Source organism: Balaenoptera physalus (assembly GCF_965194825.1).
Source record: "Balaenoptera physalus genome assembly, chromosome: 3".
Taxonomy (NCBI): domain Eukaryota; kingdom Metazoa; phylum Chordata; class Mammalia; order Artiodactyla; family Balaenopteridae; genus Balaenoptera; species Balaenoptera physalus.
The window spans coordinates 159,927,984-159,954,873 of record NC_138890.1 but is presented as its reverse complement, the minus strand read 5'-3'; the positions used below and the strand labels follow the sequence as shown (position 1 = coordinate 159,954,873).

Here is a 26,890-nt window from a genome sequence, read left to right as displayed (position 1 = left end):
TTGGGTTCTACTGATTGAGCAAAGGATGTAGTCTCAGGCAATGTGGTCTGTGTTTACGTTTCAAGGACATAATAAGAGTTATAACCTTAAGCTTTCTCCTAGGAGTACTTTTGTTCCCTTAGGGTCAGAATTTTGAAAAGATATTTCATCAAGCCAGCTTTTTTTTTTTCCTAGCTGTGTATGCAAAAAAAAAAAACAGTTTAGGAATGTCAAAAGAGCCCCATCTTGGCCAATTAAGAGTTAAGTTGGGCCCCCGGCGTCCAGAGCGCGCACGCAGGGCACGCACCGGCGTCCAGAGCGCGCACGCAGGGCACGCACGGCCGGCGGGGCCGGCGCTCCAGGCCGTTGGTCTCCCCGCCCGGATCGCGCAGTATCTCGAGCGTTGGGAGTAAACACCCCGCATGGAGCTCTGAGGCGTGTTCGCCGCGGAGGCGCCGTTATCCCGGGCCGGGCGGACCCAAGCGTGAGGCCGCCGCAGGTACGTCAGGCGGCCGGCTCCCCGGAGCCGCCGCCTCTCCATACCCACGCGGCCGTCCGCGCTCTCCGGCGTGCCCGGCGTGCTCGAGGCCCCGAGGGCGGGGGTCTGCGCTGGCGGGGGCCTGCGCTGGCGGGGGCGGCGGGCGGCGGCTTGGCCTCGTTGCGCCCCGGGAACCGCGGGGCGCCGACTGGGCGGTGCGAGGGCGACGGATTCTAATGCTTAGAAAATAAAAAGTCAGGTATCACATTAATTTGATAATAATCTAAGTAAGTTAGATACAGGAACTTGGAAAAACAATCTTAAACTGAGGGTAAGATGAGAAAGAAAAAAAATAAGAAAAATTATTAGAAAGACAGAAAATAAATAGAAAAAATAATAGAAAGATGGAAATAGTATATGTGTCAATAGGAAAATGGCTAATTATGGCAATACATCCCAAAAATACTATCCAGGTGTTAAAACTAGTGAGGCTGGGTTATAAGTGTTACAACATTGGGAAGTTCTTTAAGACGTATTAGGCAAAAAGTTTGCCACAAAGAAATTGGAATACATTGACTCCGTCTATATTGTAAACTGTATGTACATATATATATAAAATATACACATATACATACATATGTATGTATGTAAATAAAATAATGCACTACCCTTTACAGAATGTTTTGGAAGTTGAAGAGGTTTATTTGTCCTAATGAATGGGAGTTACCAAGGGCATTTTTAGGTGGAATTATTTGATGCCAGTAGTTACTGAGCAGTTGGGCACAGAAGATAATATTTTGAGCACCGCAATTAGCAAAATATTCTTCTCTGCATTTGTGTAGATGAAAAGTCTGTTAGTGTCTAATCTTGAAATTTGATTCTTTTTAAAAAATATAAATACAACATCTTCATGTGAACATGAGGTTTTCATATAGACTGAGTCTTTTTTAGGTATGCAACTACCTGAACATTCAAGGTAAGACTGTACTTTGTTTATTCCAACTTTACTCAAATTCGTTATCCATTTAAGTTGTTGTGCTTACGCTCATTTTATATGTGGTGTATGTTTACTTCATTATGGCTCATGCCTCCCTGTGCCTAAAGTTTTCTAAAAAATAGGTATTATTATATAGCATGCTTTAATTTCTCCTTATCTTTCAAAGGCAGCATTAAATTGCTTTTATTAGTAAATTGTAAAGTCAGATTATTCTCTCTAAATTGAATTTTGGCATGTTAAAGAGAACACTCAAAATATCTATTTTTAAATAATACATTGAATCTGGTAAATTTAAGCACCACTCTTCTATATAATTCTCTATTTGTTGAATGTCATTATATGTATATAAAATATATATACGTATATGTACACATATATATTATAGTAATTTTTAAATACATACTTAATATGAGTTCTGAAGCCATAGAGGTGTGCATTTAAACCTTGACATTGTCACTTAGTAGGTAACCTTAGAAGATTTGTTTTTAAAAAATTTTTCCCATATGTTTACTTATTCTAGAAATAAGAAAGAATCACACACTTGTAAGATTGCTGTATTAAATTAGATTCACACACAGTAAAAAGCACAAAGTTTCACACACAGTGAAGATGAAATGCATATATATTTGCATTTATACATACATAAGTAAATAAATTCATACTGTCTTAATATCCAGGCCCAGTTGTCTGAAATGTCCACAGTGTCATGGGAAAATATCTCATTGCACATTGAAGCTCCAAATAGCATCTGGTGTATAACTGCATTTACATTAACTTTCAGCAGAAAGAAGACCCTGGCTGACCCTTGCTCCTTACCTTCCCATGTGTTTCATATGCTGATTATTCATAGACTTGGGGAATGGGATGGCTTCTAGGAATGATCCTGAAATATTCAGTATTTGAGCAAAAATCTATTGACCAACATGTTTCCAAACTTTAAAGCCTGGGCTAATGCTTTCCTATCGATTTGATAGTCAGAGATGATGCTGTCCTTTGATAAGGGCTGTTCTCATTAAGTAGCAGACTAGGTACAGCCCAGCAGTGCTCAACAAGACTCATTGAAAGCACAGCCTGCAGATCGAAAAGCAATTAGCATTCTGGATTGTGATAATTACCCACAGTATGGAGGCTTCTCTAAGACAGAGCTTCTACCGTGTCTAGTAATAGGATTCCTTAAACGGTGATATATTTTTATAGACACACCACCATCCTCATTTCAACCTTGTCACTTATATTGGATAGGGAAATAAACATCCTTCACACATTTTTTTCTTTCCTGAAGTATGGCTCCCTGCTGTTCTGACAATTTGCAATGTCACCTGAATGTTACCTTGAATCATGATTTAATCGGCCGGGGCAAAGCAACATCTCATTTGTTTCTGCTGTTTCTTTGCCTTGCAATGCAATGATTGCCAAGACACAAAAACTTAAATGGAGCTCTGATTAAAACTGAATGTGGAAAAAGATGGAGCAGTTGTGTGTCTGGCATAGTTTGCCCCTTATTACAAAAGGTCAGGGTGACTCAAATTTTTGTTTACTTGGCTAAAAACAATCCTGGAACATAGCATAAGCCACATGACAATTTATTTCACTCAACAAAAATCAATTCCTTCTGAATAATCAGTCCTTAACATGTTGGTCTACATATGCTTTTATCATTAATTGGAAATTATGTAAGATAAAAAAGATATGCTAGGTTGTTTTAATATTTAGGTGTACTTCTTGAATAATATTGAAAGTATTTTATAATTCTATTGCTTCATCAAAGATAGCATCTTAAGAGCTAGATTCAGGACTTATTATTATAAATAAACAGTGAAGACTAGAAGGCTTGCTCTTCTCTAGGAAAATTTTAGGCTCATAAAATGTCTTACGGGTTAATCCTGTGTGTTTATTATTATGCTTTCTTCTACTTTAGTTCAGATCTCTGTGAACATTTACAAATGACATTTGCTAATTGAATTTTCAAGCTGCTTGGTAGCTCACATTGGGGCAGTTATCTATACATTCAATTCCTTGTCAATTCAAATTAAATAACATGTAGAGAACATGCATATAGCAAAAATGCATCAAATAATTAATAAAATGGAAATACTACTTTTTAAATATGTGTTTTCTTCTGCACTTTTATGTATCTGATCTTCTCCCTAGTGATTGGAGGGTAGTAGATGAGTACTGTTTTACTAGGAATCAAAAGAAAAAAAAAAAAAACCTTTTCATGTTTTTGCCAGTATTTAGAATCAAAGATTTTCCAAGAGGAAATATTTTATTTTAGACACTTTTAGCTCCCATTTTGTATATCAAGAGCCAAAGATGGTGGCCTAGATCATAGTGTTTTTATTATTTTAGGTATTTTTATTATTTTATGTTTTAAAAGTAGTGGGACATCCACTCCATCCAGACTGAGGGATTTTGGGAAGAAAATGGTGGGAACATGTAGGGAAGATCAGAAAATTAAGTCTTGTTAGAATATGAAACAATAGTAGGTAAATACAGATGGAAAAGGGTCATTTGTCTCAGTTTCTGTTTGGGATAATGGGAGAAGATAACCTTGTGGGGTGTTCCATTAACAACCTCAAGCTACAGAGGGTGACAGAGTTAGCACTTCTCAACCACTCAGCAATTGTACTATAAAGGAATTCAGCTGTCCCTGCCTGCCCTGTGGGGAGATGGAGGGTGGGTGTCTAGGGCTGGAAGGCAAGCTGATCAGAAGAAGGTTTGCAAAGGTGAGAGACGTGGAGAGCAGTACTATGGTTCTTTAGCTGAAATCTGGAAGATCCTCAGCCTGGCCTGAGGATAGGTAGATTATCGCTGCTGGGTATCAGGTGGAGGTAAATGAACAGGGGCACCACTGGGCCTTCCTCAAACCAAAGAACAAACTTTGTATTGCAGAAGCTCATGCATTAGTAGTAGACGCCAGTAAGATGACAACTCACCAAATAGACATCAGCCACAGCGCATCAAATAACAAGACGTCAATTTTGTCCTCGAATGCATTTATCCTCGCGCTAGTCATAGTCTTAAAATTAGGATCGCTAATAATATAGTCAGTGATCAGCATCTAAGCACCTGCTGTCCTGTGCTTATATAATATTTAATATTGCAATCCTATCTATTTTGTTTTTCTGTATTTGGCTGAGCCTTCTGAGTAACACATTCTTTTTTTAGATGTGTTAATAGTTGTAATCAGGCTAATGTCAAGTCCTGCTGGCCTGGGAGCTCTCTGTTCTTGAAGGGGTTGCTGAGCTATTCTCGGCTCCATTATGAGTTTACCTAAAACTTTCACTGTCGGGGGATAACCTTTCCACTGTATTTTCAAGTCAGCCTTTTGAAGTTTAGATTTACTTTTGAGTTATTTGTAAAATATACTAGAAAATAATCATTATACTTTCCCTATTTTTCATATACTTAAACCTTTAAAGAATTATCTTCAAGAATTTTTTAAAAATCCCAAAATTTTTAAGAAAATTTTTTTTCCAGGAAGCTGTTTAAAAATTTCAAAAGAATTGCAAATTTTGACATTAATGAACTAGCGGCTCAGTAAAAGTTGTCAACATTTGTCACAAAGGGATAAATGTTAGTAAAAGTGTAGAATTGATGGGACTACATTGTATTATTTTTTGTTTGGATAGTTTTATTTTAATAATTAGTTTTTGCATTAGGGGTCACAAAGTTGAATTTTGTTTGGCTTACGGTATTAGTGCAGTGAAAAGAGAAATTATTGACAAATTCTCAAAAATAGGATAATTTACCAACATTTTAAAAACTTGAGATTTCACAGAAGAGTCAGGGGTTCTACTTCTTAAGCTCTGAGTTGGATTACTCACCATATGGTAAAACAGTTGCAGTTGAGTAGCATTAAGAGGAAAAATAAATATTTCTTCTCTGTTGTCATTCACTGTTAAAAGTGCAAAAGTAAGAGCAAATATAGAGAGCCATACATTTTAAGTGAAAAATGAAAGAGTATATCTCTTAGTCTAAATAGAGAATATTCCTATGTTATTTACACTAATTTGTTAAAGCAAGATATTTTGTGACATCATTGCCAGCCACGTTCCCTCATCTATACTACCTAACCTGCTTCTGCAAGGCATTTCAGTGTGTGATTCTTGCCATAAATCATTTGCTTTACCATGTGTGATCTCACTGACTGGCTTGCAAGCTTGTGGTGCTAAGTGGTTATAAAGATCTACCCTGTCAAGGTCAACACCTTGATGGAGATGCATCAAGGTGATGTGACAGTAGGCCATTGCCCTCAATGGTAACTTTGGTGAAGTGTCACTACAGAAGTTTAGTGATGCCATTACCAACATGAATGGCAGAGTAGCTGATTGTGAAACAATGAGTTTGTGATTTATTAAATATGATATCTTCTTGAACGTACGTATCCTTGAAGCTTGCAACTACTAATGTCATTGAAATTTTAAGTGATTGATCTAAGCCTTGACGAATCTGAAATTTTGTGGCCAAAATTACCTAGTAAGCCATGCTTTCTAAGTAGCTTAGATCTTATCTTCAGCACCAAATAAAAGAATAACTGAAAGAGAGAAATATAGTAAACCTAAGCCATGGGAATCACCCGTATGACTGAATTTTTGTTATTTGTTTTAAGAAAAATCCATAAATTCCTCAAATAAAATTTTTTTTTTTTTGAAATTCACATGTTCTAGGTAAAAGGAATATTTCCAGTGAAAAACAGATTCAAATGAAAGTTTAAAAATATACATTTTTATGAAAGTACATGGAAAATACATGCCATTATGGCAATTCTATTTGGTGAACTAGAAAATAAAATGCATTGTCAAAGAATAATTGATTTTAAATAATCAAGCTGCATTTTTCAAAAAACATTATACAAAAGAATAATTTAATCTCTTGTGTTTATAAATTTAACTCTTGTCAGGAAAGCTCTGTTTAGTGTTGGGAATATGTATTGAAGGTGGTTTTCCCTTTTTATATAAAATTGAATCTTCCTTTGTCCCTTTCATATAAAATTTCCAGACAGCTAAACACATGATCTTATTTCACATGCTTAATTATCCATGTTGTTTTTATCTTTGTACAGTAAGTGTGTTTAACCCACCATTTGCAAATGTTTTATTTGACAGACAATTGAAAGTATATATCAGGTTTCATTAACATACATACAAATATATTTTCTGTGATATTCCTTGACATAAGTAATTAAGTAAGCACAGTTTTCTTCCACTACAACTTTTAATTCTGGGGAATCATCATTAGCTGTAATCTGATTAATAGTTTGTAGACAAAATATAATCCAGTTCTTTAAATGGACCTTCATGTTTTTATTGTTCTAAGCTATAAACACTTAAATAATATAACACTGTAATGGATATTAGAGGTTATTTTCTTCAGTCACTTTATTTCTTGGCATAAAAAGCACACACGCAAAAACAGAAGCCATAGAGAGATTGAGAGACATAATAAAGATGTTAATATAGCAGTATTGGAACTGAAATTTATCAACTCCATGTGGCACGAAAAACTTGCAAGAGAGAAGCCTTTCACACTTGTGATTGATAAATTAACAATTTCACCATTAAAAATACCCCCTGATTGACTTAAGATTAAGGCTCATGACTTTCATATAATGTGTATTTCCTGATTCTTTTTCTGAAATCCAGTGACCCAGGAAGTGCTCCATTCAGTGTTACTTAGTATTTCTTCCCTGCCCTCCCCTTCCCTTCCCTCCCCTCACCTCCCCTCTCCTCCCCTCCCCTCCTTTCCCTTCCCTTCCCTTCCTTTCCCTCCCCTCCCTTCCCTTCCCTTCCCTTCCCTTCCCTTCCCTTCCCTTCCCTTCCCTTCCCTTGCTTCCCTTTTGTTTTCTTTTTTCTTTTTAAAGCTTATACTCTGTGGCTAACATCTCCCCTTTCCTTCCACCCCCCCCCCCACCAAGCCCCTGGAAACAACTATTATATTCTCTGTTTCTATGAGATTAGCTTTTTAGATTCCACATATAAGTGGTATCATACAGTATCTGTCTTTCTGTCTCTGAATTATTTCACTTAGCATAATGCCTGTAAGGTCCATCCATGTTGTCACAAATGGCAGGATTCCCTTCTTTCTCATGGCTGAAAAATATTCCAGTGGGATATATACATCCCACAACTTCATTATCCATTTACCCATTGAAGAGTATTATTTTATCTCTATATCTTGGCTATTGTGAACCAAGCTGCATTAAACACGGGACTGAAGCTATCTCTTCAAAATGCTGATTTCATTTCCTTTGGATATATACACAGTAGTGGGTTTGCTGAGCATCTTTAGAACAATTGTTTGGAATTCTTTGTCAGGTAATTTTTGGCTCTCCATTTTTGGGGGGCCAGCTATTGGAAGTTTCTTGTATTCCTTTTGTGGAGTCATGTTTCCCTGACTCTTCCTGATCCCTGTAGGCTTGCATAGGTGTCTGCACATTTGAAGAGGCAGAAACCTCTCCAAACCTTATGGACTGACTTTGCTATGGGAAGACTGTTACCTGCATGGGGCAGGGGAAGTGCTGGAGTGTGCCATTACCCTGGGTCTACTGGTGCAGGGCACCAAGTGTGGGCCCATGTGCCGGCATACAACCCAGGGTGGCATGATGTCTCTTCAGCTCAGGCTGCTGGGTTCCGCAGTGTCAGCAAATGTGTGGTCCTTGATAAGCGCTGAGGAGCATCCATCGTGGCTGTGGGGTTCTCAGAAGCACCTCCAAGGGCAGCAGCTAGGAACAAGGGCAGGTATTGGTGGCGGCCAGAGCTGGTCCTGTGCACACGTGTGATTGCAGGGCCCAGCTACAGGTGTCTGAGTAGTGGCAGGTGCTACGTACAGACACACACATAGTGGTGTACCAGGGCAGACAGCAAGGGCCTGGGCCAGCTCTGGGGACCTTTGTAGCTATGGGGGCGCTGGTTGCCCAAGTATGTTACTGTGGCTGCTGGGTCTTGCCATAGTCTCATGGCAGTGGGTGCAGATGACAGGGGTCAGACCAAAGTCAGGTATGTACACAGGTGGAATAGTTAGCTACATGTGAGCACAATGGTGCAGGCCTGTGACTGAAGATAAAGTCTGATCTGAGCCTACAAGCCGTGGCGGGGCCTGACTGTCAGGCATGTTCTCCATCAACCAAAAAAGGAAAATATCAAAAGCCTGAAAATAAGAAAAGAGTTTACAGTTTTGAGTTTTTAATATTCCTCTTTCAATAAGGATGGAACAACTAGGCAGATTAACAGGGAAACAGGAGGCTATAACAACACTAATAAACCAACTAAACCAAACAGACATCTACAGAACACTCCACTCAGCAAAAGCAGAGTACATATTCTTTTCAAGTGCACAGGGAACATTCTCCATGATAAATCGTATGTGAGGCCATAAAAAAAGCCTCAATAAAATCAGAAGCATTGAAATCATACGAAGTATATTCCCCAACCTCTACAAAATTAGAAGTCTTTATCAGGAGGAAACTTATAAATATATGGAAATTAAACAACATACTCTTAAATGCCAGTGGATCAAATAAGAAATTAAAATGCAAATTTGAAAATATTTAAAGATGAATGAAAATGAAAAAGTTATAGCAAAATTTACATGATGTAACAAAAGCAGTTCTCTGATGGAAATTTATAGCTCTAAATAACGGTATTAAAAAAAAGAAGAGATGTCTAAAGTTAACATTATAAAAGAATATTTCAGGTTCAGCCTGAGAGAAAATTCATAGCAGCAAAAAGGCGTACTTAAGTATTACCACAGAGAGGCAAGGCAAGGGAGAATCTGAAAGAGAGTTTGAGAGATGTGTATGCAGAATGAGAATGTCTAACACATATCTAGCAAAAGGCTAGGAAGCCATGGAGTGTGAAAGAGGGAATCCTACTTAAGGGATACCAACTGAGATTTTTCCAGAATTGATGAAGGACATGATGTCTTTCCCCAGATTGAGGCAGCATGATTCCAAAACTGTTGCATCCTACAGTCCTAGACGAGTGAGTGACTGGCACTTAGCAGACACTCAATAAACATTTGTTGAATAAATCTAAACACATTCAGGTAAAACTACGAAGAATGAAATATAAAGAAGAGATTTGAAAATGTAACATTCATTCAGATTTCCTAAGAAATAGCAATTAAATGACAACAGAATTTTCAACAACAAAAATTGAAGCTAGACAACTGCCTAGAAAGAAGGCTGGAAGAAAATAATTCTCAGCTTAGAACTGTACACACAACTAACCATAGATCAAACCTGAGGGAAAAATAAAAATATTATTAAATAAACAAGAGCAGAGAACTTAACATTAACAGACTTTCACTGAAGTTGTTGTATTTTTTTTTAAGTGATAGCTTTCAGAAAGTACGCATAGATCCTATTGTGATATCAGAAATGGTAAAAAAGGGTGGTGAATCTAAAGTGTTAACAATAAACAAATATTTGATGCTGGATATTTGGGGGTTAGAAAAGATGTAATTAAAATACAGACAATGTCATTTTAGAAGAAAAATGTCTCAGAAGGCATGAAATATTAATAATATTTTATATTGCTCACAAGGAGAACAGAGATCTATTTTTATGGAATTTGATCAGTCAAATGTACACGTAAAATTGTTAACTAAGAAACTGAACATTTAAAATAGAATGTGCAATTTCAAACTGATAAAGAGTAAAAGAGAAATGGAAAACCAAAAGTAATTGATAATCTCAATCAAAATAAGAAAAGTTCAACACTGTAATAATATAACTATACGAAATACAGGTTTTATGCACATATCATGGGACATTTGAAAGGTCAAAGATATTTCAATGGCTTGATTATTTTAATTATGTATCCTTGTTCTAAGTCCAGGTATGGAACTAAATCAAAAAGGAACTGAATTTAGCAATAAATTATGTCAGGCATTAGTAACTAGATTTTTTATTTGCTATAGACACTGAATACCTATGGCTATTGTTCAGTTACCTATTTTTCAATATTTCTTGAGGGCTGGTTTTTCACCTTCACTTCAGTGAAGAAATATACATTGATTCTGACTCTTTCAAAGATGAATTGCAATTCGTATCTGATGATACATTGACCCCCTGCAAAGAATTCATTAAGCAGATGATACCGAGAAACTTAGGTATAATTTAGTTCACATCATTCCAATTTGACACAGCCTATTTAAAACCATGACCCATTTAAAGATGATTGAGAAACATGTAACAGAGCCATTCACTTTCCTTATTTGTTCTCTAAAGAATTTAGAATGACACAGAAAAAAAAGTGTGCAATTTTTCAATGGCCCTGAAAATTTCCATTGAAGATGACAAAGCCTAATCAAAAGAAATTCCTTTAATGAATGTGACTGTAATGGAGACGATATTTTCTCAGAAGCTGGTGAATGTTACTGTCTTCATGATTTGTGCTCTGATTTTAATAAATTGTTCTAGACTTCACAAACTTTATGAAATATACTCTCAAGCAAAATATTTTATAATTAAGAAACAAAATATCATGGCCCATATTATCTGTATAATAAACAAAACAGTGTTTTGGGGGTTATGTTCTAATTTCCTAGATATTTTGAAATTGAATTATTTGCTCACAATATTTTCTTTTCTGCTATTAAGCAAAGCTGCAATGTGAAAAATTTTAGATTCTGAGAAATTGTTTTTAGTTTTCCTTAGGTAATAAGGTCATATCTTAATTTTTCTCATATTTAACTGGAACTCTTTTGGTACTGCTGAACTTTTAAAATTCTTTTGGATATACACTGCTGGTAAATGCAGTACAATGACAGTAGAAGGTTAAAAATAAATGAAATGAAAGGAGAAACAATATTGTTCTGGCTTAATTTCCACTTAAAGAAAAGAAGAATGACTAGTCCCAGAAGCTCCTAATAGCTCCTTATAGGTTCTAACATAATATTTTGGTATGCTTGTTCACCAAATCTGCTTAGAGACCAAAAGGCATTTTCATACTCTTTTGCTCTAGTAGTTAATGTTTCAAAAGATAACTTATTAACCCAATGCTATGATTGTTATTTTACTATCCTGTTGTTGGAATCTGTTTTTGAAGTAGGTTATGCAGCGTATATTCACAGGCATATAACTTAATGCTCACCAATAGCAGAAACTTTAAATATAGCATAAGCATAGGCACATTTTATTAGGAAGGAGTGTGATCTACTACAAATTGACTTAACATACCTTCAAGGAAAAGGAGTTTCTCTCATATAGTAAGTCCAGAGAAAGACAGCATAGAACTGGGGTAGGGTCTCCATGACAACATCAAAATACCAGAATAACTGGAACAGAGGTTATCTAGGGATATAAGTAAAATGTTCCAGCCCTTATAGGAGACTGAATAACATAGACCAAAATTCTCATTAGCTTTGAGAAAAAATAAAAGTCATTCACATGTATTAATTCTGATAATAATTTGTAAAATTATCAATAACTAAAAATACTTCAATTATTGAAAGGGAAAATATTTAAAAAGAAAGGGCTTTTGAATAAAGAAATAAACAAACATAAGCAAATCATAAATCAAAAAAGACCATAGCTTTTCCTTCTGAGACACTATGGTTTAGAAAGTGTTCCCTGGTTACAAGTAACAGAAACTGATAGTTGGAAACAGGATTGTTCTGAGGACCAACATGAGGAATCAAAAAGGTGAAGATAATTAGGGCAAATTCATATGAATCACAATGGCTGAAACACAGAATATGAGAGAAACAGGGATGAGCTGAATTTGATGGTGTGGTAAAGAGTGCTAACAATCCTCGAATATCCATTTTCTGCTTCTTCCTTATAGAGAATTTCCCAGCTGTTAGCTAGACTTTCCATTTACACACTCTATTTCATTGTTTTCATTTCATTTACTATCAGTTGCAGACTAAGTTTGGGTCAATGGAATGTGAAAGGAGAGATGGACAGTTTCAGATTGTCCATGGACAATTTCGGATTGTCCTTAAACCCAAACTTGTTGGCCCTAGAATTCCTTTTCTTCACTTTTCACAGTCTGGAATAGGAACATCTCTCTGAAACTTGCTTGAATCATACAGATAACGGAAAACTTTGAGAAATATTTGGACAGAATAATGAAAGGGACCAAGTTCCCTTAAAAAGGACTAGACCAGAACCTAGTGATATATACTTCTATCTTTTCAACTACTGTTTGCTTTTTTGTTTTGGGGGTCTATTTAATACAGTATCATAGACTCTACCATAATTATTACAAGCAATTCTTACAAGCCTTGGGCTAGACTTTGCAAAGTATAAAGAGATAACCAGAGAAGTAATAATATCAGGTTTTTATTTTAGAAAGATCTCTCTGGCTACAGAGTGGGGATCCAATTAAATTGAATGGTTTACAAAGGAAATTGGTTTGCTAATACAGGCAAGGTAGGTTTAGAACTCTACTGAGTAGGGTAGATATGATTTACATAGAAAAGAAACAGTGGAAGAGGAAAAGGTTTGGGAGGGAAAAACATTAAGGTTTTGAGGTCTGTGGGAAATCTATATTTTCCAGTATCATCATGGAAATACAGGTGTGGAGTCTACAATGTTGGAAAGATTGTTAGAAAGATGGTTGAACTAATAAAAATAGAGTTGTGTGTATTCTAGCTATGATTTATTCTAATAGCTTAAAATAGAACTTCAAATGGTACAAATTGGAAAATAAAATTCAGTGGTTTTGCTTTGTTTTGTTTTAGAAATGTCACTATTAAATAACATTAGAAATGACCTGCATTATGTAATTCAGTGGCATAAATATACCAGTTTTTGTTTTTGTTTTATTAAGGATGCTCAGAAAATGATGAGTTAAGGGAAGTCATAAAACACTGTCAACTTTAATAACACTATTATTTTATACCATAATCCAAATTCTATCATTCAAAAGATCATCTTCAGATTAGAATTCTGTGTACATAAGGAAAAAAATTAAAAATACATTAGGTCAATGTTGAGGGTGAAAATAATAAAACAAATATATGATTGCAGCTACTCCTATTCTTTTTGTGCCCAGCTTACAAGTACATGTGTACAATGTGTATAGATAGAGAAATTTCAAAGGAATGTGATCACTCTTTTATGTTAGTATGACAAGCTTCTATTTGCATATGTACAGAAATCCATATTCTAATCTGTGATTTACTAGAAACTAGGATTGTCACCAGTGTTTCAAAAATAGAGTGAAAGCATATATGTGCTAAACAGAATTTTTGTTTAGGTGAATCTTTAAAATATTTATATGTTTTGTTCTTGCTCTGGTAAATGTTGAAGAGTGAGAGATGCATTATTCATTTCCCATCTGAAAATTCTAGTGGAGCCTCTGAGTTGTGAGATATGGACCATCGCCCAGGGCAGAGTTGGAATGGGGAATATGAGGTGTTTGTATTTCAGTGATATCCTGAAGAAGAACCATGCGTGTTTAGGCTAATCAAGGGAAAGAGGTTCAAGGGTTTGAAGGAGATAGAGCTGGAATAATTCAAGAGAGAAATATTGAAGTTAGTTGAAGATAGGGAGGGTTTGATGGAAAATCAAGGGTAGAAGTTTGCAACCAGTTTGAGAGTTTGAATGTCTTGATAGGCTGAACTATCTGTCATGGCCAAGGGAAAAAAAAAATCCAGCATTGACGAGGTTGAACCCACTTGTCTTTCAACATATCACTCACATGTCAACGATGAAATCTCAGTAATCATCATAATGGAATGGAAAATATTGTTCCCCTTTCCCAATTTTCTTGTGCCATGTTAGAAAAGGAAACTGACCTCAAAATGTAATAAGTGGGATACTATAACTCTGGATTGGAAGGCCAACAAAATATATCTAAATCAAAATATTAATATTTTGGCACACAAAAAATACATAAATAAAAACATTTATTGTAGCCCTTTCAAGTGTGAGCCTTATTCTTTTAAACTTGAAATTGGAATTTTTAAAGATGGGCGTATATATCATATTCCCAAATAATCAAAAGCTGCTTGTACAATTTGATTACAGTATACCTAGAGGTATAATTATTAAAAATGCGAAGATAATTTCTTATTCATGGTTTATCAGAGACATTTGAACAGAGTTGTAAAACTGAAATACACTTTTCCTACTGTAGAAGATTTTGTATTTGCAGCAACTGGAGTAAGTACCAGAATTCATTCTATTCCAGGGTCCCTCATGCAGCAGTAGGGCTGTGTTCACATAGAAGGAATTTTAATCTGAGTTTAGATGTCTATAGTTCTTTTTTTTTTGATTTTTTGAAGGATAGTTGATTTACAATGTTGTGTTAATTACTGCTGTACTGCTAAGTGATTCAGTTATACATATATATATATATATATATATATATATATATATATTCTTTTTTTTTAATGTTCTTTTCCATTATGGCTTATCATAGGATATTGAATATAGTTCTCTGTGCTATACAGTAGCACCTTGTTGTTTATGCATTCTATATATAAAAGCTTACATATGCTAACCCCAACCTCCCACTCTATCCCTCCCCCACTCTCCTCTCCCTTGGCAACCACCAGTCTGTTCTCTATGTCTGTGATTCTGTTTCTGTTTCATAGATAGGTTCGTTTGTGTCATATTTTAGATTCCACATATAAGTGAAATCATATGGTATTTGTTTTCCTCTTTCTGACTTACTTCACTTAGTATGATAATCTCCAGTTGCATCTATGTTGCTGCAAATGGCATTATTTCATTCTTTTTTATGGCTGAGTAGTATTCCATTGTATATATGTACCATATCTTCTTTATCCATTCATCTGCCTATGGACATTTAGATTGTTTCCACGTCTTGGCTATTGTGACTAGGGCTGCTATGAACATAGGGCTGCATGTATCTTTTAGATGTCTATAGTTCTTTAATGATTCCTGCCATTTTATAAATCTCTCTTTACAGGTTGGAAACAAACAAAATTTTTTCCAAATCAGATCTGAGAAATAGTATGTTTCACAGTATTCACAACTTCCTTTGGGGGAGAATTTTGCATTCCTGATAAAATGTCTAAGCAATTTTGTGATAAATTTAATGGTATGAAGAAGACTTCTGGGAATCTAGTACCCAACAAACCCAAGTAACTGTCAACCATATGTATTATTATTTTATTCAAACATATTTTCCCCTTGTTTTTAATCTAACAGTCATTATCTAAAGTTTCTCTTTTGTAAACATCCTTACGAAAAAAGAATCTTGTAATTGACTTCTAGAGTTATCTTTTCGGCAACATGTTTGTAATAAAACTTTGACACTGTTTTTAATTATCCAAAATTTGTTGGTTTTGTTTCATTTGTAACAAATGCAGCATTCACTACAGTTTCAATGAACTGTGACTAAAACTGGAACATGGTGCAACCAGGAAAGAAATATTTGGAAACTTATATACAAATAACTACACTTTCCACTGAGATGATTATGTTGCATTACCTGATTTCTCTAGTGAATTGTGCTACTTCCTAAAAATATTTTAAAAGCATTATATAAAATAATATAAACTGAACTTATGTTAAAATGAGAATATTTAAAATATTTTGGGGGATGTGGCGCTATGTTCTATCTGATACTGTAGTTTTATTGTTTTTAAATGTTAAATAACTGCATGTCAATTTCTTTTTAAATATATATTTTAAAAAATTATGATCATATAGCTTAATCCTAGAATAAAGACCCCAGATTCTTAAACATTTAGTATCTGTAATAAATAGATGGAAATATTCATTTCAGTAGAGGAAGTGCATCACGAATAGTTATGGTAAAGCTGGACCATTAGGGTGAACCTTGGGATTTTGCTGTTGTTATTGTTTGGGAAGGAAGAATTTGGCTATGTTTTCTTGGTCTTTTAGATATAAGTCCTGTTGTTATTTTTGCCTACAGGGTAGCATTTTTCTTAAATACCAAATGACTTTAAATAATTAATCACTTATTATTTTAAAAAAATAAAAGCAAGAAAACAAACACCCTCTCAGATTTATAAAAAGAGACCTTCATAACTGCTGCATCAGAAATTATAGCTTAGAAAAACATCTTGGTAGCTGTATCCTTCCAAAATATTTTATTAAATTCTCCAAAGATTTTAATTATCTCTCTCCATAACTTAAGAAAAACTGCGTAAATGTTTAGCTTCAAGATGCCTAAAGACAGAGCTATATATGGACTCACATTTATTTGAGTGAAAGAAAATGAAGCTGTCATTTTGAAACCGACAGAATATCGTCTCTTAAACGATGATATTCAAACATAGATTTTTGGTATTTTGAATTTCTTTATATAACCCTAATTTGTTTGTAGGATGAAATACCCATTGTCTTTCCTTTTAGGGTGGGAATAGTCAGAAAAATTGTATAGTATAACTTGGATCCTCCTTTTTCCCTAAGAAGTGTGATGTATGCTCTTGACTGAGAATGGATTAGAAGAAAGCCTTCAACATGTTTTCCCAGATTGTTTTAGTTTTGTTTGGTTTTGTTGTTAATATCCTTTTCAGTTAGGTTTTTTTTTAAAATTTTCCTTCCAATTGGGAAATTGATTCACAGTTGTAGGCATTCATTGTAATAAAGTACCCAAGATGAGAAAGGGTTATTTAAATTATCATAGGTACCTAGCCAAACTTGTCTCTTGTTATTATTCTTTTATAAAAAGAGTTGTTAGAAAAAACACTTCTCTTTATGAAAGTTTTGACTATACCTGAAATGTTGGTGAAAGGAGTTGAAGGAAGAATTTTCTCCCTTTGTGTCCAAAAGAAAAAGAAAAGGGTTATGCTGTATATAAACAAATGAGAGGTAGAAAAATTGCACAGTGCTAATTACATATTTTTTTCTTTGATTGTAATTTACTTTATCAGTGTTGAATTTCAGGAGATCTCAATAAAAACAGAAAGCTGTATGTAAAATAACATCTACTTAGTATGGAAAACCATTTTGGTCACTGTTTTATTTCTAAAATCAATGTGTATATGTAACATTAAAAATGCTTAAAAATGAAAATAAGCCAGTTTTTAAAAATATGAATGAATATATCTTTCCTTGGAATTTATCACAATATATCGAATAGGAGAAAATTACAGTTTTCTATGTGGATTCTTTTATAAAACTCAACGCTGTATGTGCTGCCACCTTTTAAAAGTTTATGATTGAAAAGAAAAAGTTAAAGACCTCTTCACAGCTTTGATAAAAATTGCTTTATAAAAGTCTGGCCATAAGGAGATATAAATATCATAAAGAGAGTAAGTCAAATGGTACATTATATAAATAGAACCAACAACATCATACATTTATAGGATACTGCAAATCATCTGGATTTTAGCTCTCAGAGACAATAATCGTTTCAATGTTTCAACTCAGTATTATTCAGTAAAGTAGTTTTGTTGTATTTTTATAATATGTTCCCTCCTGTATACTTGTCAGTTTCATTCAATATTTTCAATGACAGAGTTCGTGCATCCATCTACAGAAGAAAATCATGGTTAAAAATATTTCAGGGATATGACATAAAGGTCATAACATTTCAGTCATTAACATTATTCCCCGATTATTTTCTAGATTAGATATTTAACACTTTTAAAAATGACTCTGAGTTGAAACTTTTTAAAATTATGAATTTTCTATAGTTTGCAATTTATGCAGCTGTGTTAAAACACATCTATTCCTTTGTGTCACTACAATTACCTATAGTTGTTTGTCCCTACTATTAAATGATCATTACTAGGATCATAAATTCAGACTAATCTTGGAATGACCAAAAGCTTATGACAGACAGATCGGCTCTGGGAACTTACAGTCCTGTGATAGAAATATAAGTATAATGAACTTGAATTTAATTAAACACTGGCCAGAAAATACAGCATGAAAAAACCTCCACATTGGTTGGATAGAATTTTATAAGTATTGTGTTTCAATGTAATCATTTTAAATGTTTTACGGGTCCATTAAAACTGTCTATTTTGTCTTTACAAGTTACAAAAGTCACACACAATGGTCAGTAATTTTCTAGATTCTTTTTTAATAAATTTATTTATTTATTTATTTATTTTTGGCTGTGTTGGGTCTTCGTTTCTGTGCCAGGGCTTTCTCTAGTTGCGGCAAGCGGGGGCCACTCTTCATCATGGTGCGCGGGCCTCTCACTGTCGCAGCCTCTCCTGTTGCGGAGCACAGGCTCCAGACGCGCAGGCTCAGTAGTTGTGGCTCACGGGCCCAGTTGCTCCACGGCATGTGGGATCCTCCCAGACCAGGGCTCGAACCCGTGTCCCCTGCATTGGCAGGCAGACTCTCAACCACTGCTCCACCAGGGAAGCCCAAGATGGCATTTCTTGATTTGGATGCTGGTTGCACAGAAAGTTTAATTCATGAAATTCATTCATGTAATTCACGTATACGTTTATGATTTATACACATTTTAGCATACATATTACTGTTCTCAAAAGGTTTTGCTTAAATAAAAAAGGAAGACTTCAATATGAATTAAGGTCTAAGTGATCATATTTGATGATATTACTGGATCCACAGACCATGGATATATTTCCATTAATGGAGCAATAGTCTCCACCCTGTTCAACCTGTTGCAGTGGTTTGGGTTCAGATTTACAATTCATCTCACAGCACAAAACAGGCATCACCCTGTTTTAAGGTGGCTTAGTTTCAAGAACTAAGAAAGAATTCATGACAGGCAACAGTGTAGCATGCAAAGCAACAGCATAACTTAACTTTCGAGACTCGGAGGCACAAATTCCCATTGCCCTAATTTAGCAGTTCAACATGTGGTCATGATGATAATGGTTGAATGTTTACCCACATTTATCAGTGATGACTTGCCAATTTTAAGCTGGTCATATAGCCTGAGACACCAGTTCACCTGGTAACTGTCTTTTAATTTGATCAGACTTTTTCTTCCTCTTAAGGTGCACTGTTGGAACATGGCCAGTTTCCTTGAAAATAGCTCCCTCTTGTGTTCCTATCTAAGTTAACAAGTCTTATCATACCCAAGGTGAGCCTCCAGAAAAATCCTTTCCATGTCCAGTCCATACCAAATCCAGTTTCCAAAGCCCTAAGAACATCTTACTACATTGGGGCAAGTGATAGCTGAGTCATCAAAGTGCTGAGTACTTGTGGTAATGGTGAAATTCAAGTAAATTATATGCACCCTCAACAAATATGTCATCTGGGCAATTGTTAGCTGATCATATTCAGAGATGTGTTTCAAGGTGCATTTCAATCAATATGCAAAAATGACTTTGCATAAATATCTTTTCTGAAGTTTCAGAAACAAATTATCACTGATCTTTAACTGTTAACATCACCAACATTCATCATTTCGGACGTTATGCTGTTTCAATAGCCACTTTTATAATGATCCCTCCATACTCATATGTGGTCTAAGAACAAAGCAGAATCTGATAGAGGAGCAGGCAGTAAAAATCCCTTTGCTTTGTACCCATGCAGTTGTCTAAAAAAATGCCATCCTGGTTCACGGCCACATGGTGCACCAGCTGCTCTCTGCCAGGCATAAAGCATACAGTCTAGTCCTAAGGTAGTATTTCTTTTAAGATTATAAAAGAAACTATATGATAACACAACCAAGGAAATGCTACAGATGTGATAAATTCAACTGCTGTTAATCAGGATATTCAACAAGAAATACTGGCTGATGTCTTTTCTTCAAACGATTCAAGTTGTTTTGGGGTAAATCTTAGGATTTGGCTTCAGTTACATTCTCCTTTTCAGTGGAAAAGACATCTTGGGCTTCTTCCAACTTTGAACATAAGTCAGCACTACATCAAACAGAAATGGCCAAGAAAATCATTATCTTGCTTTGGGAAGCTAAGTTAGATATGGAGTGATAATTTCCTTTTCTGGTTTCCTTATCCATCTATAAACTTCCTTTCAATCAATCACAGTTTCTTCCTACCTCCACCCCGGTGTACCATCTGTTAACCTAGATTTTGTATCCCTGATAGTGATAATGAAAACCCACAGGGATAGCCTTAGCATAGCTTGCATTGTACATATTTCCAGGAAGAAGGAATAGATTTAGAATAGATTTAGAATTACAAAAAGGCAATGTGGAATAGTACAAAGAGTTTCCATATACTCCACACCCAGATTCTCGTATTAATGTCTTACATTAGAATAGTCCATGTGTTACCATTAATTAACTAATATTGATATATTATTAACTAAAATTCAGTATTTATTCAGATTGACTTAGTTTTTACTTAATTACCTTTTTCAATTCCAAGAGCCCATCCAAGATACCATATTGAATTTGTAGTCCTGTCTCCCTAGGATCCTCTCGGTTATAATGGTGACAAAGACTTTCACTGTTTTCCTTGACCTTAACAGTTTTCAAGAAAGCTGGTCAGGTATTTTGTGGAGTGGTCCTCAATTTGGATTTGTTGATGTTTTTCTCATTATAGACTGCAGTTGTGGGTCTTACAGAGGAAAACCACAGAAGTAAATCATCATTGTTTATCACATTATATCAAAGGTATGTATCATAAACATGGCTTATTACCACTGATGTTAACGTGGAGTTTGTCAGGTTTCTCCACTGTTAAATTAATCTTTTTGCCCCCCTCCATACTTTTCATACTATACTCTTTGGAATAAAGTCATTTTCCCAGTCTACACTTAAGGAGTTATGCTTCACCTCCTTGAGAGTGAAGAATTTACACAAATTATTTGGAAATTTTCTATATGGAAAATTTTTTATTGTACCCCATTTATTTATTTATTGAATCATTTATTTATAACACTTAGGACACCTGGGTATATATATTTTATATTAAAGTTTATAATGCAATACTATTTTATTTTGTGGCTCAAAATTTCTGGTTTTAATTATTTGGAACTCTTTTGGTTGGCTTCTCTGTCCCTTTGACATACTGCCATCATTGTTTCTTTTTCGCTTATAAGTACTTCCTTACTTTGGCAATGAAAGATGCTCCAAACTCATTTATTTTCTGCCCCAGTCCTAGAGTCAGCCATTTCTCCAAGGACACTGACTGATTTCTTTTATTGGCGAATGGTACTAGAAACTGGTATCTTCTGCTAAGTGTGCTCATTGATCCTGGGGTGTCACTGCTTCTAGGTTTTCTCAGCCAGCAGGGCGCAGGAGTACATGTATATGTACTAACCTGTACACATATACACTCTCTCTCTCTCTCGATCTGCACATGGGTATGGATCGTTGCGGTCCATTTTTTAATACCTTGTTAGAGTTTTTTTTTTCTTTTAATTTTTGTCTATGTTCCTGACTACTGTTGTTCTGAGGGTTTTTTTTTTTTTTTCTTGTAATGTCATTATTGACAGATTACTGAGTCAGAGTGGAGAAAGTGCCTTAGACAAGACACTGTATAAAGTGTTCTCTGAATGGGATTCTTACTCTAGGAGTGCTGATATGTGTATGAGCATGGCTGGCCTGAAGGATGTGAGTTCTTGACTGCAACTCCTCCTAGAAACTGCAATGTACTGGTGTGGGAAGGGCAAATTATCTTCCTCCCTTGGCCTTGTGAAGACCATCAGGCAAAATCTTATAATTGCCTATGGTCACATCTGAAAGAGCTAGGATTTGGGGCTAGAACCAGAACTGAAGAGTTGAGGAACTCTAACCCTTGATCCTTTAGGACCTGAGTGAGTAATGTAGGCTACCCATCATGTACTCAAATGACTGCAACATTAAGAGGCTGTGAGAATAACTGGTTAATCTGTCTGAGGCAACAGCAAACCAAGATTATAGTAGAAATTATTCCAAACAGGATGACAGGCTGCCTAGAGAAGTGAACATAGCCAAGAGCCTCAGTCGTTACCAAACCAGGAAAAGATGTCCCATAGGCCAATAAGTTCTTTTCTAGAAGACCCAGGAGGTCTTGTGTTCAAGCCTCTTATGGACTGTCGTACTTTGTCAGTTTCATTGATCCAGATGTAACACTATGAGTTGGCAATGGAACATATTGTTCCAGAACCATTTGTAGAAAATGTTAGGGAATTATCATCCAGTTTCTCACCATTAAGTATCTCATCATTAAGTGATGGTAAATATCTCAATATTAAGTATCTTACCATTAAGTATCTAAAGTCTCAGATCCAGTTATTCCCTAAATTTAGTCATCGTACTGGATCCTCTATTACGCCATATTAATTAACCATCCTCAGCTAGTAATATGTGTATACTGTCACAGTTTTAAATTCTTCTTTGACTTTTTTCTCTGAGAAGAACGGACATGTGGACACAGGGCGGGAAGGGGAGTGTGGGATGAATTGGGAGTTCAGGTTTGACATAAATACACTACCATGTGTAAAGTAGATAGCTAGTGGGAACCTGCTGTATAGCACAGGGAACTCAGCGCGGTGCTCTGTGATGACCTAGATGGGTTGGATGTGGGGGGGTGGGGAGGGAAGTCCAAGAAGGAAGGGATATAGGTATACATATAGCCGATTCACTTTATTGTGTAGCAGAAACTAACACAACATTGTAAAGCAATTTTACTCCAGTAATAAAAAAAAGGAAAGAAATACATCAACCTATTATTTCTATAATGAATCCATTTTATTTTAATAGTGATGAAATTGAAATTTGGTTTCTGGATTCAATATGCTTGCAAATTCAGATACCCTGCATGAATGGGAGGATGGTGATGTACAGTAGTATAAAAAAGTGAATTTTACTTCGTTTCCTTTCAAAGTTAGAATAAAATAGGAAGCATTCACCAAGTTTGTGTGAGAATATCGATTCCTTTAGACTGTGGGACTTCCTGATTAACTTTTATCATGTCTGATACTGTGTAGGGTAAAATGCATGAATTTATTCTAACCACAATAATCAATAGTTACTCTTATGAGCCATTTAATTTTTCACAGGGCACTCAAGACAGATGTATTGCAACTTGGTGGGGATTAGTGCCCTTTCTTTCAACATTTCTTATTTAAAGCTGATATTTCTTGTCCTTGTAAAATGTGATACTACTTAATATTCACTATAAAGTAAGGTTTTGGGAAGTTTTAAGTATTCTCATGTAGTATGACCAATTAAAACCGGGCAAAGGGGACACTTGCCCAAAATCCAACCATAGGTAATAAATGTCAAAGCCCTCTGCACCTCAGTCCTATCCCAATCATGCATTTATGAATGAGTGATGACACTATAAGGTCTACTTTTCTTTCTTGTTTTCCACTTTGTTATTTCACTATAGTCTCAGTGTCCTCCACTACAGCATCACTTCACCCACCAAGATCTACATTTGGCTTACTGATAACCCCCTCACATTCTCCATCAGGTATTGCAGTACATTGTGCACTGGTTGGCAATTATCATTATCCTCGGGTTCATTTAGACAACAGCAAATGCAGCAAATGGTCCCTGATCTCCTGCTGGGTAATAGGCAAAAAGTTTCTAGACCTCAACTCAATCATCTTTCTTCCCACTGCCATAAGAAATTGAATACATTTAATACCCTGCTCTAATACCCGTTTCCCAGTTCTATCCACCGTCATTGGATTTATATTGTTTTACCACAATTGCCCTTGTAAGTTTATCAATGACTTCCGTATACTTATTTTTCAATCCTCATATTTCTTTGTTTTTAACATCTTTATTGGAGTATAACTGCTTTACAATGGTGTGTTAGTTTCTGCTTTATAACAAAGTGAATCAGTTATACATATACACATATCCCCATATCTCTTCCCTCTTGCGACTCTCTCCCTCCCACTCTCCCTATCCCACCCCTCTATTCACCTCATATTTCTTGATTTCAGTCGATCTCTCATTCTTCTTTAAAACTCTGTGTCCATGGACTTTACAGCAGAACACGTCCCTATTTTTTTTTTCCTTACAATCTGAATACTTTCTGGATCTTCTGTTTAGATTTCTGTGCCCTCCGCCTTATTTTTAAATGCAGAATATTCTTATCCCTCTAGTCTACACTGTCTTACAGTCTTTTCTTATAACTCTATATTCTCTTGATAATTATGTCGGGGACTCAGCAAACTTTACTCAGTAAAGGACCAGAGAGTAAATATGACCAGAGAGTGAATATGGCTTTGTGGATCATCTGGTCTTTGTCATAATTACTTAGTTCTGAATTGTAGTGTGAAAGTAGCATAGACAATGTGTAAACCAATGGTGTAGCAATTAAAAAGCAGCATTTAATTTACAAAAATAGGTAGTTTGGCCCTTGGACCATACTTTACTGGCCACTGATCTTGTTCAGTCTTGTGAATTTTATTTGTCTCTGTACTATTACAATATATGTACTTTCTAGCCAAGAACACTTTTGTTACCGGTAGAGTTTTTGTTTAACCCATTATTTGATATCCCCATTTGGCTGCATCACAGAATCTCAAATTCAGGATTTCAAACTATAGTCATAATTTTCTATTTCAAAAATTTCTTTCATCTCAGAAAATGCCAATATTATCTTAAATCATTCTTTCAAGACAGAAAATTATGAGCTACATTTGACTTCTTCCTTGTCATAATCTCTTACATCAAATCAGTTTTAAACTTGTGTCAATTATTTTACCTAATTATAATATAAATATGCACCTAGATAGTTATCCAAGGGAAAAGAAATCATAGCTATCCAAGAGAAAATAAAACATATGCCCAGATCAAGAACTACACATTAATATTCATAGCAGCATTATTCATGGTAGCCAAAACTTGGAAACAATCAACTACTCATCATTTGGTAAACTGACATACTAATTGTATGTATACTATACATATCCCATAGTGGGTTAATCAGAAAACAAACAAAATTTGGATCCATACTTAAAACAGACTATGTGGAAAACATTTAAATACAATAGACTATGTATAAATTACATGATTCCATTTATATGACATTCTAGGGGGAAAAAAAACCCTATAGTGATAAAACAAAGCAAATGATATAGATGGTTGTGCAGGAATAGAAGAGAAAATTAACCACAACGGGCCTGGATGGAATTCTTTGGAGTATCTGGTACATTAAATATCTCAATTATGGTGGTGGTTTTATGACTCTATAAAATTGCCAAAACTCATCAAACTGAATACCTTACAGGGAGATTTTTTTGATATATAAACCATACCTCAACAAAACTGTGAAAACAAACAAAATATAACCAAATAGAAAAAAATCAATCGACTCTGCTCTATTGAAAAACATTTTTCTGACATTTGACTATCATGTAGGTAACATGACCTACACAACTCTTCTTATTTCGACTCCTACCTTTCTATCAGTTTTGTCTCCCACCAGTTGATTCCTGTTTGTCTGCATCAACTGTTTCACTTTAATAAAGGTTTCAGTTTAATAAAGATTCAGTGGTTTCAGTTTAATAAAGACTCAGTGGTTTCTCCTCTGTTCCTCCTTCTCTGCCATCTTCCTTAGCTAGCCCAAACACAACTTTGAATAGATTTGAAATAACTCCATAAGGAAAAACTCTCATGATAAACTTTACTTAGGACTCCTGTTGTCTGTTCTCATAATGAACTGTACAAAAGTTTTTCACACTCATCAAACCTATCATTACATATGCAGTATTAGTTATTCCCACTCTGAGTGTATGTTAAAGTCAGAGATGGTGACTTTCTTGTTTATTGCTTTTATATTGTGGAGAACCTAGTGAAAAGTAGATTCTGAAATATATATTAAATGTATACATTTTTAAATATCAGTTGTAATCTGGTAAATTAGTTTGCTAGGGCTACCATAACAAAATATCAGAGACTGGGTGCCATGTACAACAGAAATTTATTTTCTCACAGTTCTGGAGGCTAGAATTTCAAGAAATGGCAGTGTTGGTTTCTCCTAGGGCCATTCTCCTTGACGTGAAGATGTCTGCCTTTCTCTGTGTGTGTGTATATCCCTGGTATCTCTTTTGTGTCCAGAATTCCTCTTCTTACAAAGACACCAGTCATAATGGATTAGGGTCCACCCTAGTGGCTTTATTTTAACTTAATCATTTCTTTAAAGACCTTATCAATGTACTAGGTATTAGAGCTTCAACATATGAATTTGGAAGATGGACACAAGTCAGTCCATAATATCTGAGAAATAAAATCAAATGTAGATGGCAAAGTACACATTGGCTTTTGTTTTGGGAAGGAGTAGTCTAACAATCTCTCTGGAGAGTGAGTTCTCAAGGACACGGTAATGTGTTATTTTCCTTTCCTTCTCTCTGCACCTAATAGCCTGGCACCTAGTAGAGAATTTAACCAAAAAAAAAAGTTTGTTATATTTAATTTCATTAAACTGAATTAAATACAAGGACACAAAATAAGCTCCTTTACCACTGAGCAATTGATATTCACTTAGCATATACATATTCTTAATGCATTAATTATGTGAAATACACACAGAACTTGAGGGAGAATCTGGATATTTTCAGTGCTGTACTTTTTAATTTTCTAGCTTGGATTCTGCTGCAAAGTAGTGAAGACAGGTGAAACCACCAGTATTGCCACAGAGAG

The 26,890-nt window shown here is 35.3% G+C and overlaps 1 protein-coding gene across 1 annotated transcript; it reads left to right on the top strand.

Moving 5' to 3' along the window:
• LOC309656860 (uncharacterized protein) lies at nucleotides 1-26,890 on the top strand. Its single transcript, XM_082453881.1, has 4 exons — nucleotides 1-286; nucleotides 319-478; nucleotides 20,847-20,917; nucleotides 26,832-26,890. The coding sequence occupies exons 1-4, from the start codon at nucleotides 207-209 to the stop codon at nucleotides 26,851-26,853; spliced, it is 333 nt and encodes a 110-aa protein (XP_082310007.1). The 5' UTR covers nucleotides 1-206; the 3' UTR covers nucleotides 26,854-26,890.

Bases quoted from the DNA above. Each gene is read 5' to 3' on its own strand.
- LOC309656860 (XM_082453881.1), top strand. From the start codon at position 207: ATGTCAAAAGAGCCCCATCTTGGCCAATTAAGAGTTAAGTTGGGCCCC. The intron at 287-318 runs CGGCGTCCAGAG...CAGGGCACGCAC, and splicing joins CGCGCACGCAGGGCACGCAC to GGCCGGCGGGGCCGGCGCTC. The intron at 20,918-26,831 runs GTATGTATCATA...TTAATTTTCTAG, and splicing joins TTTATCACATTATATCAAAG to CTTGGATTCTGCTGCAAAGT.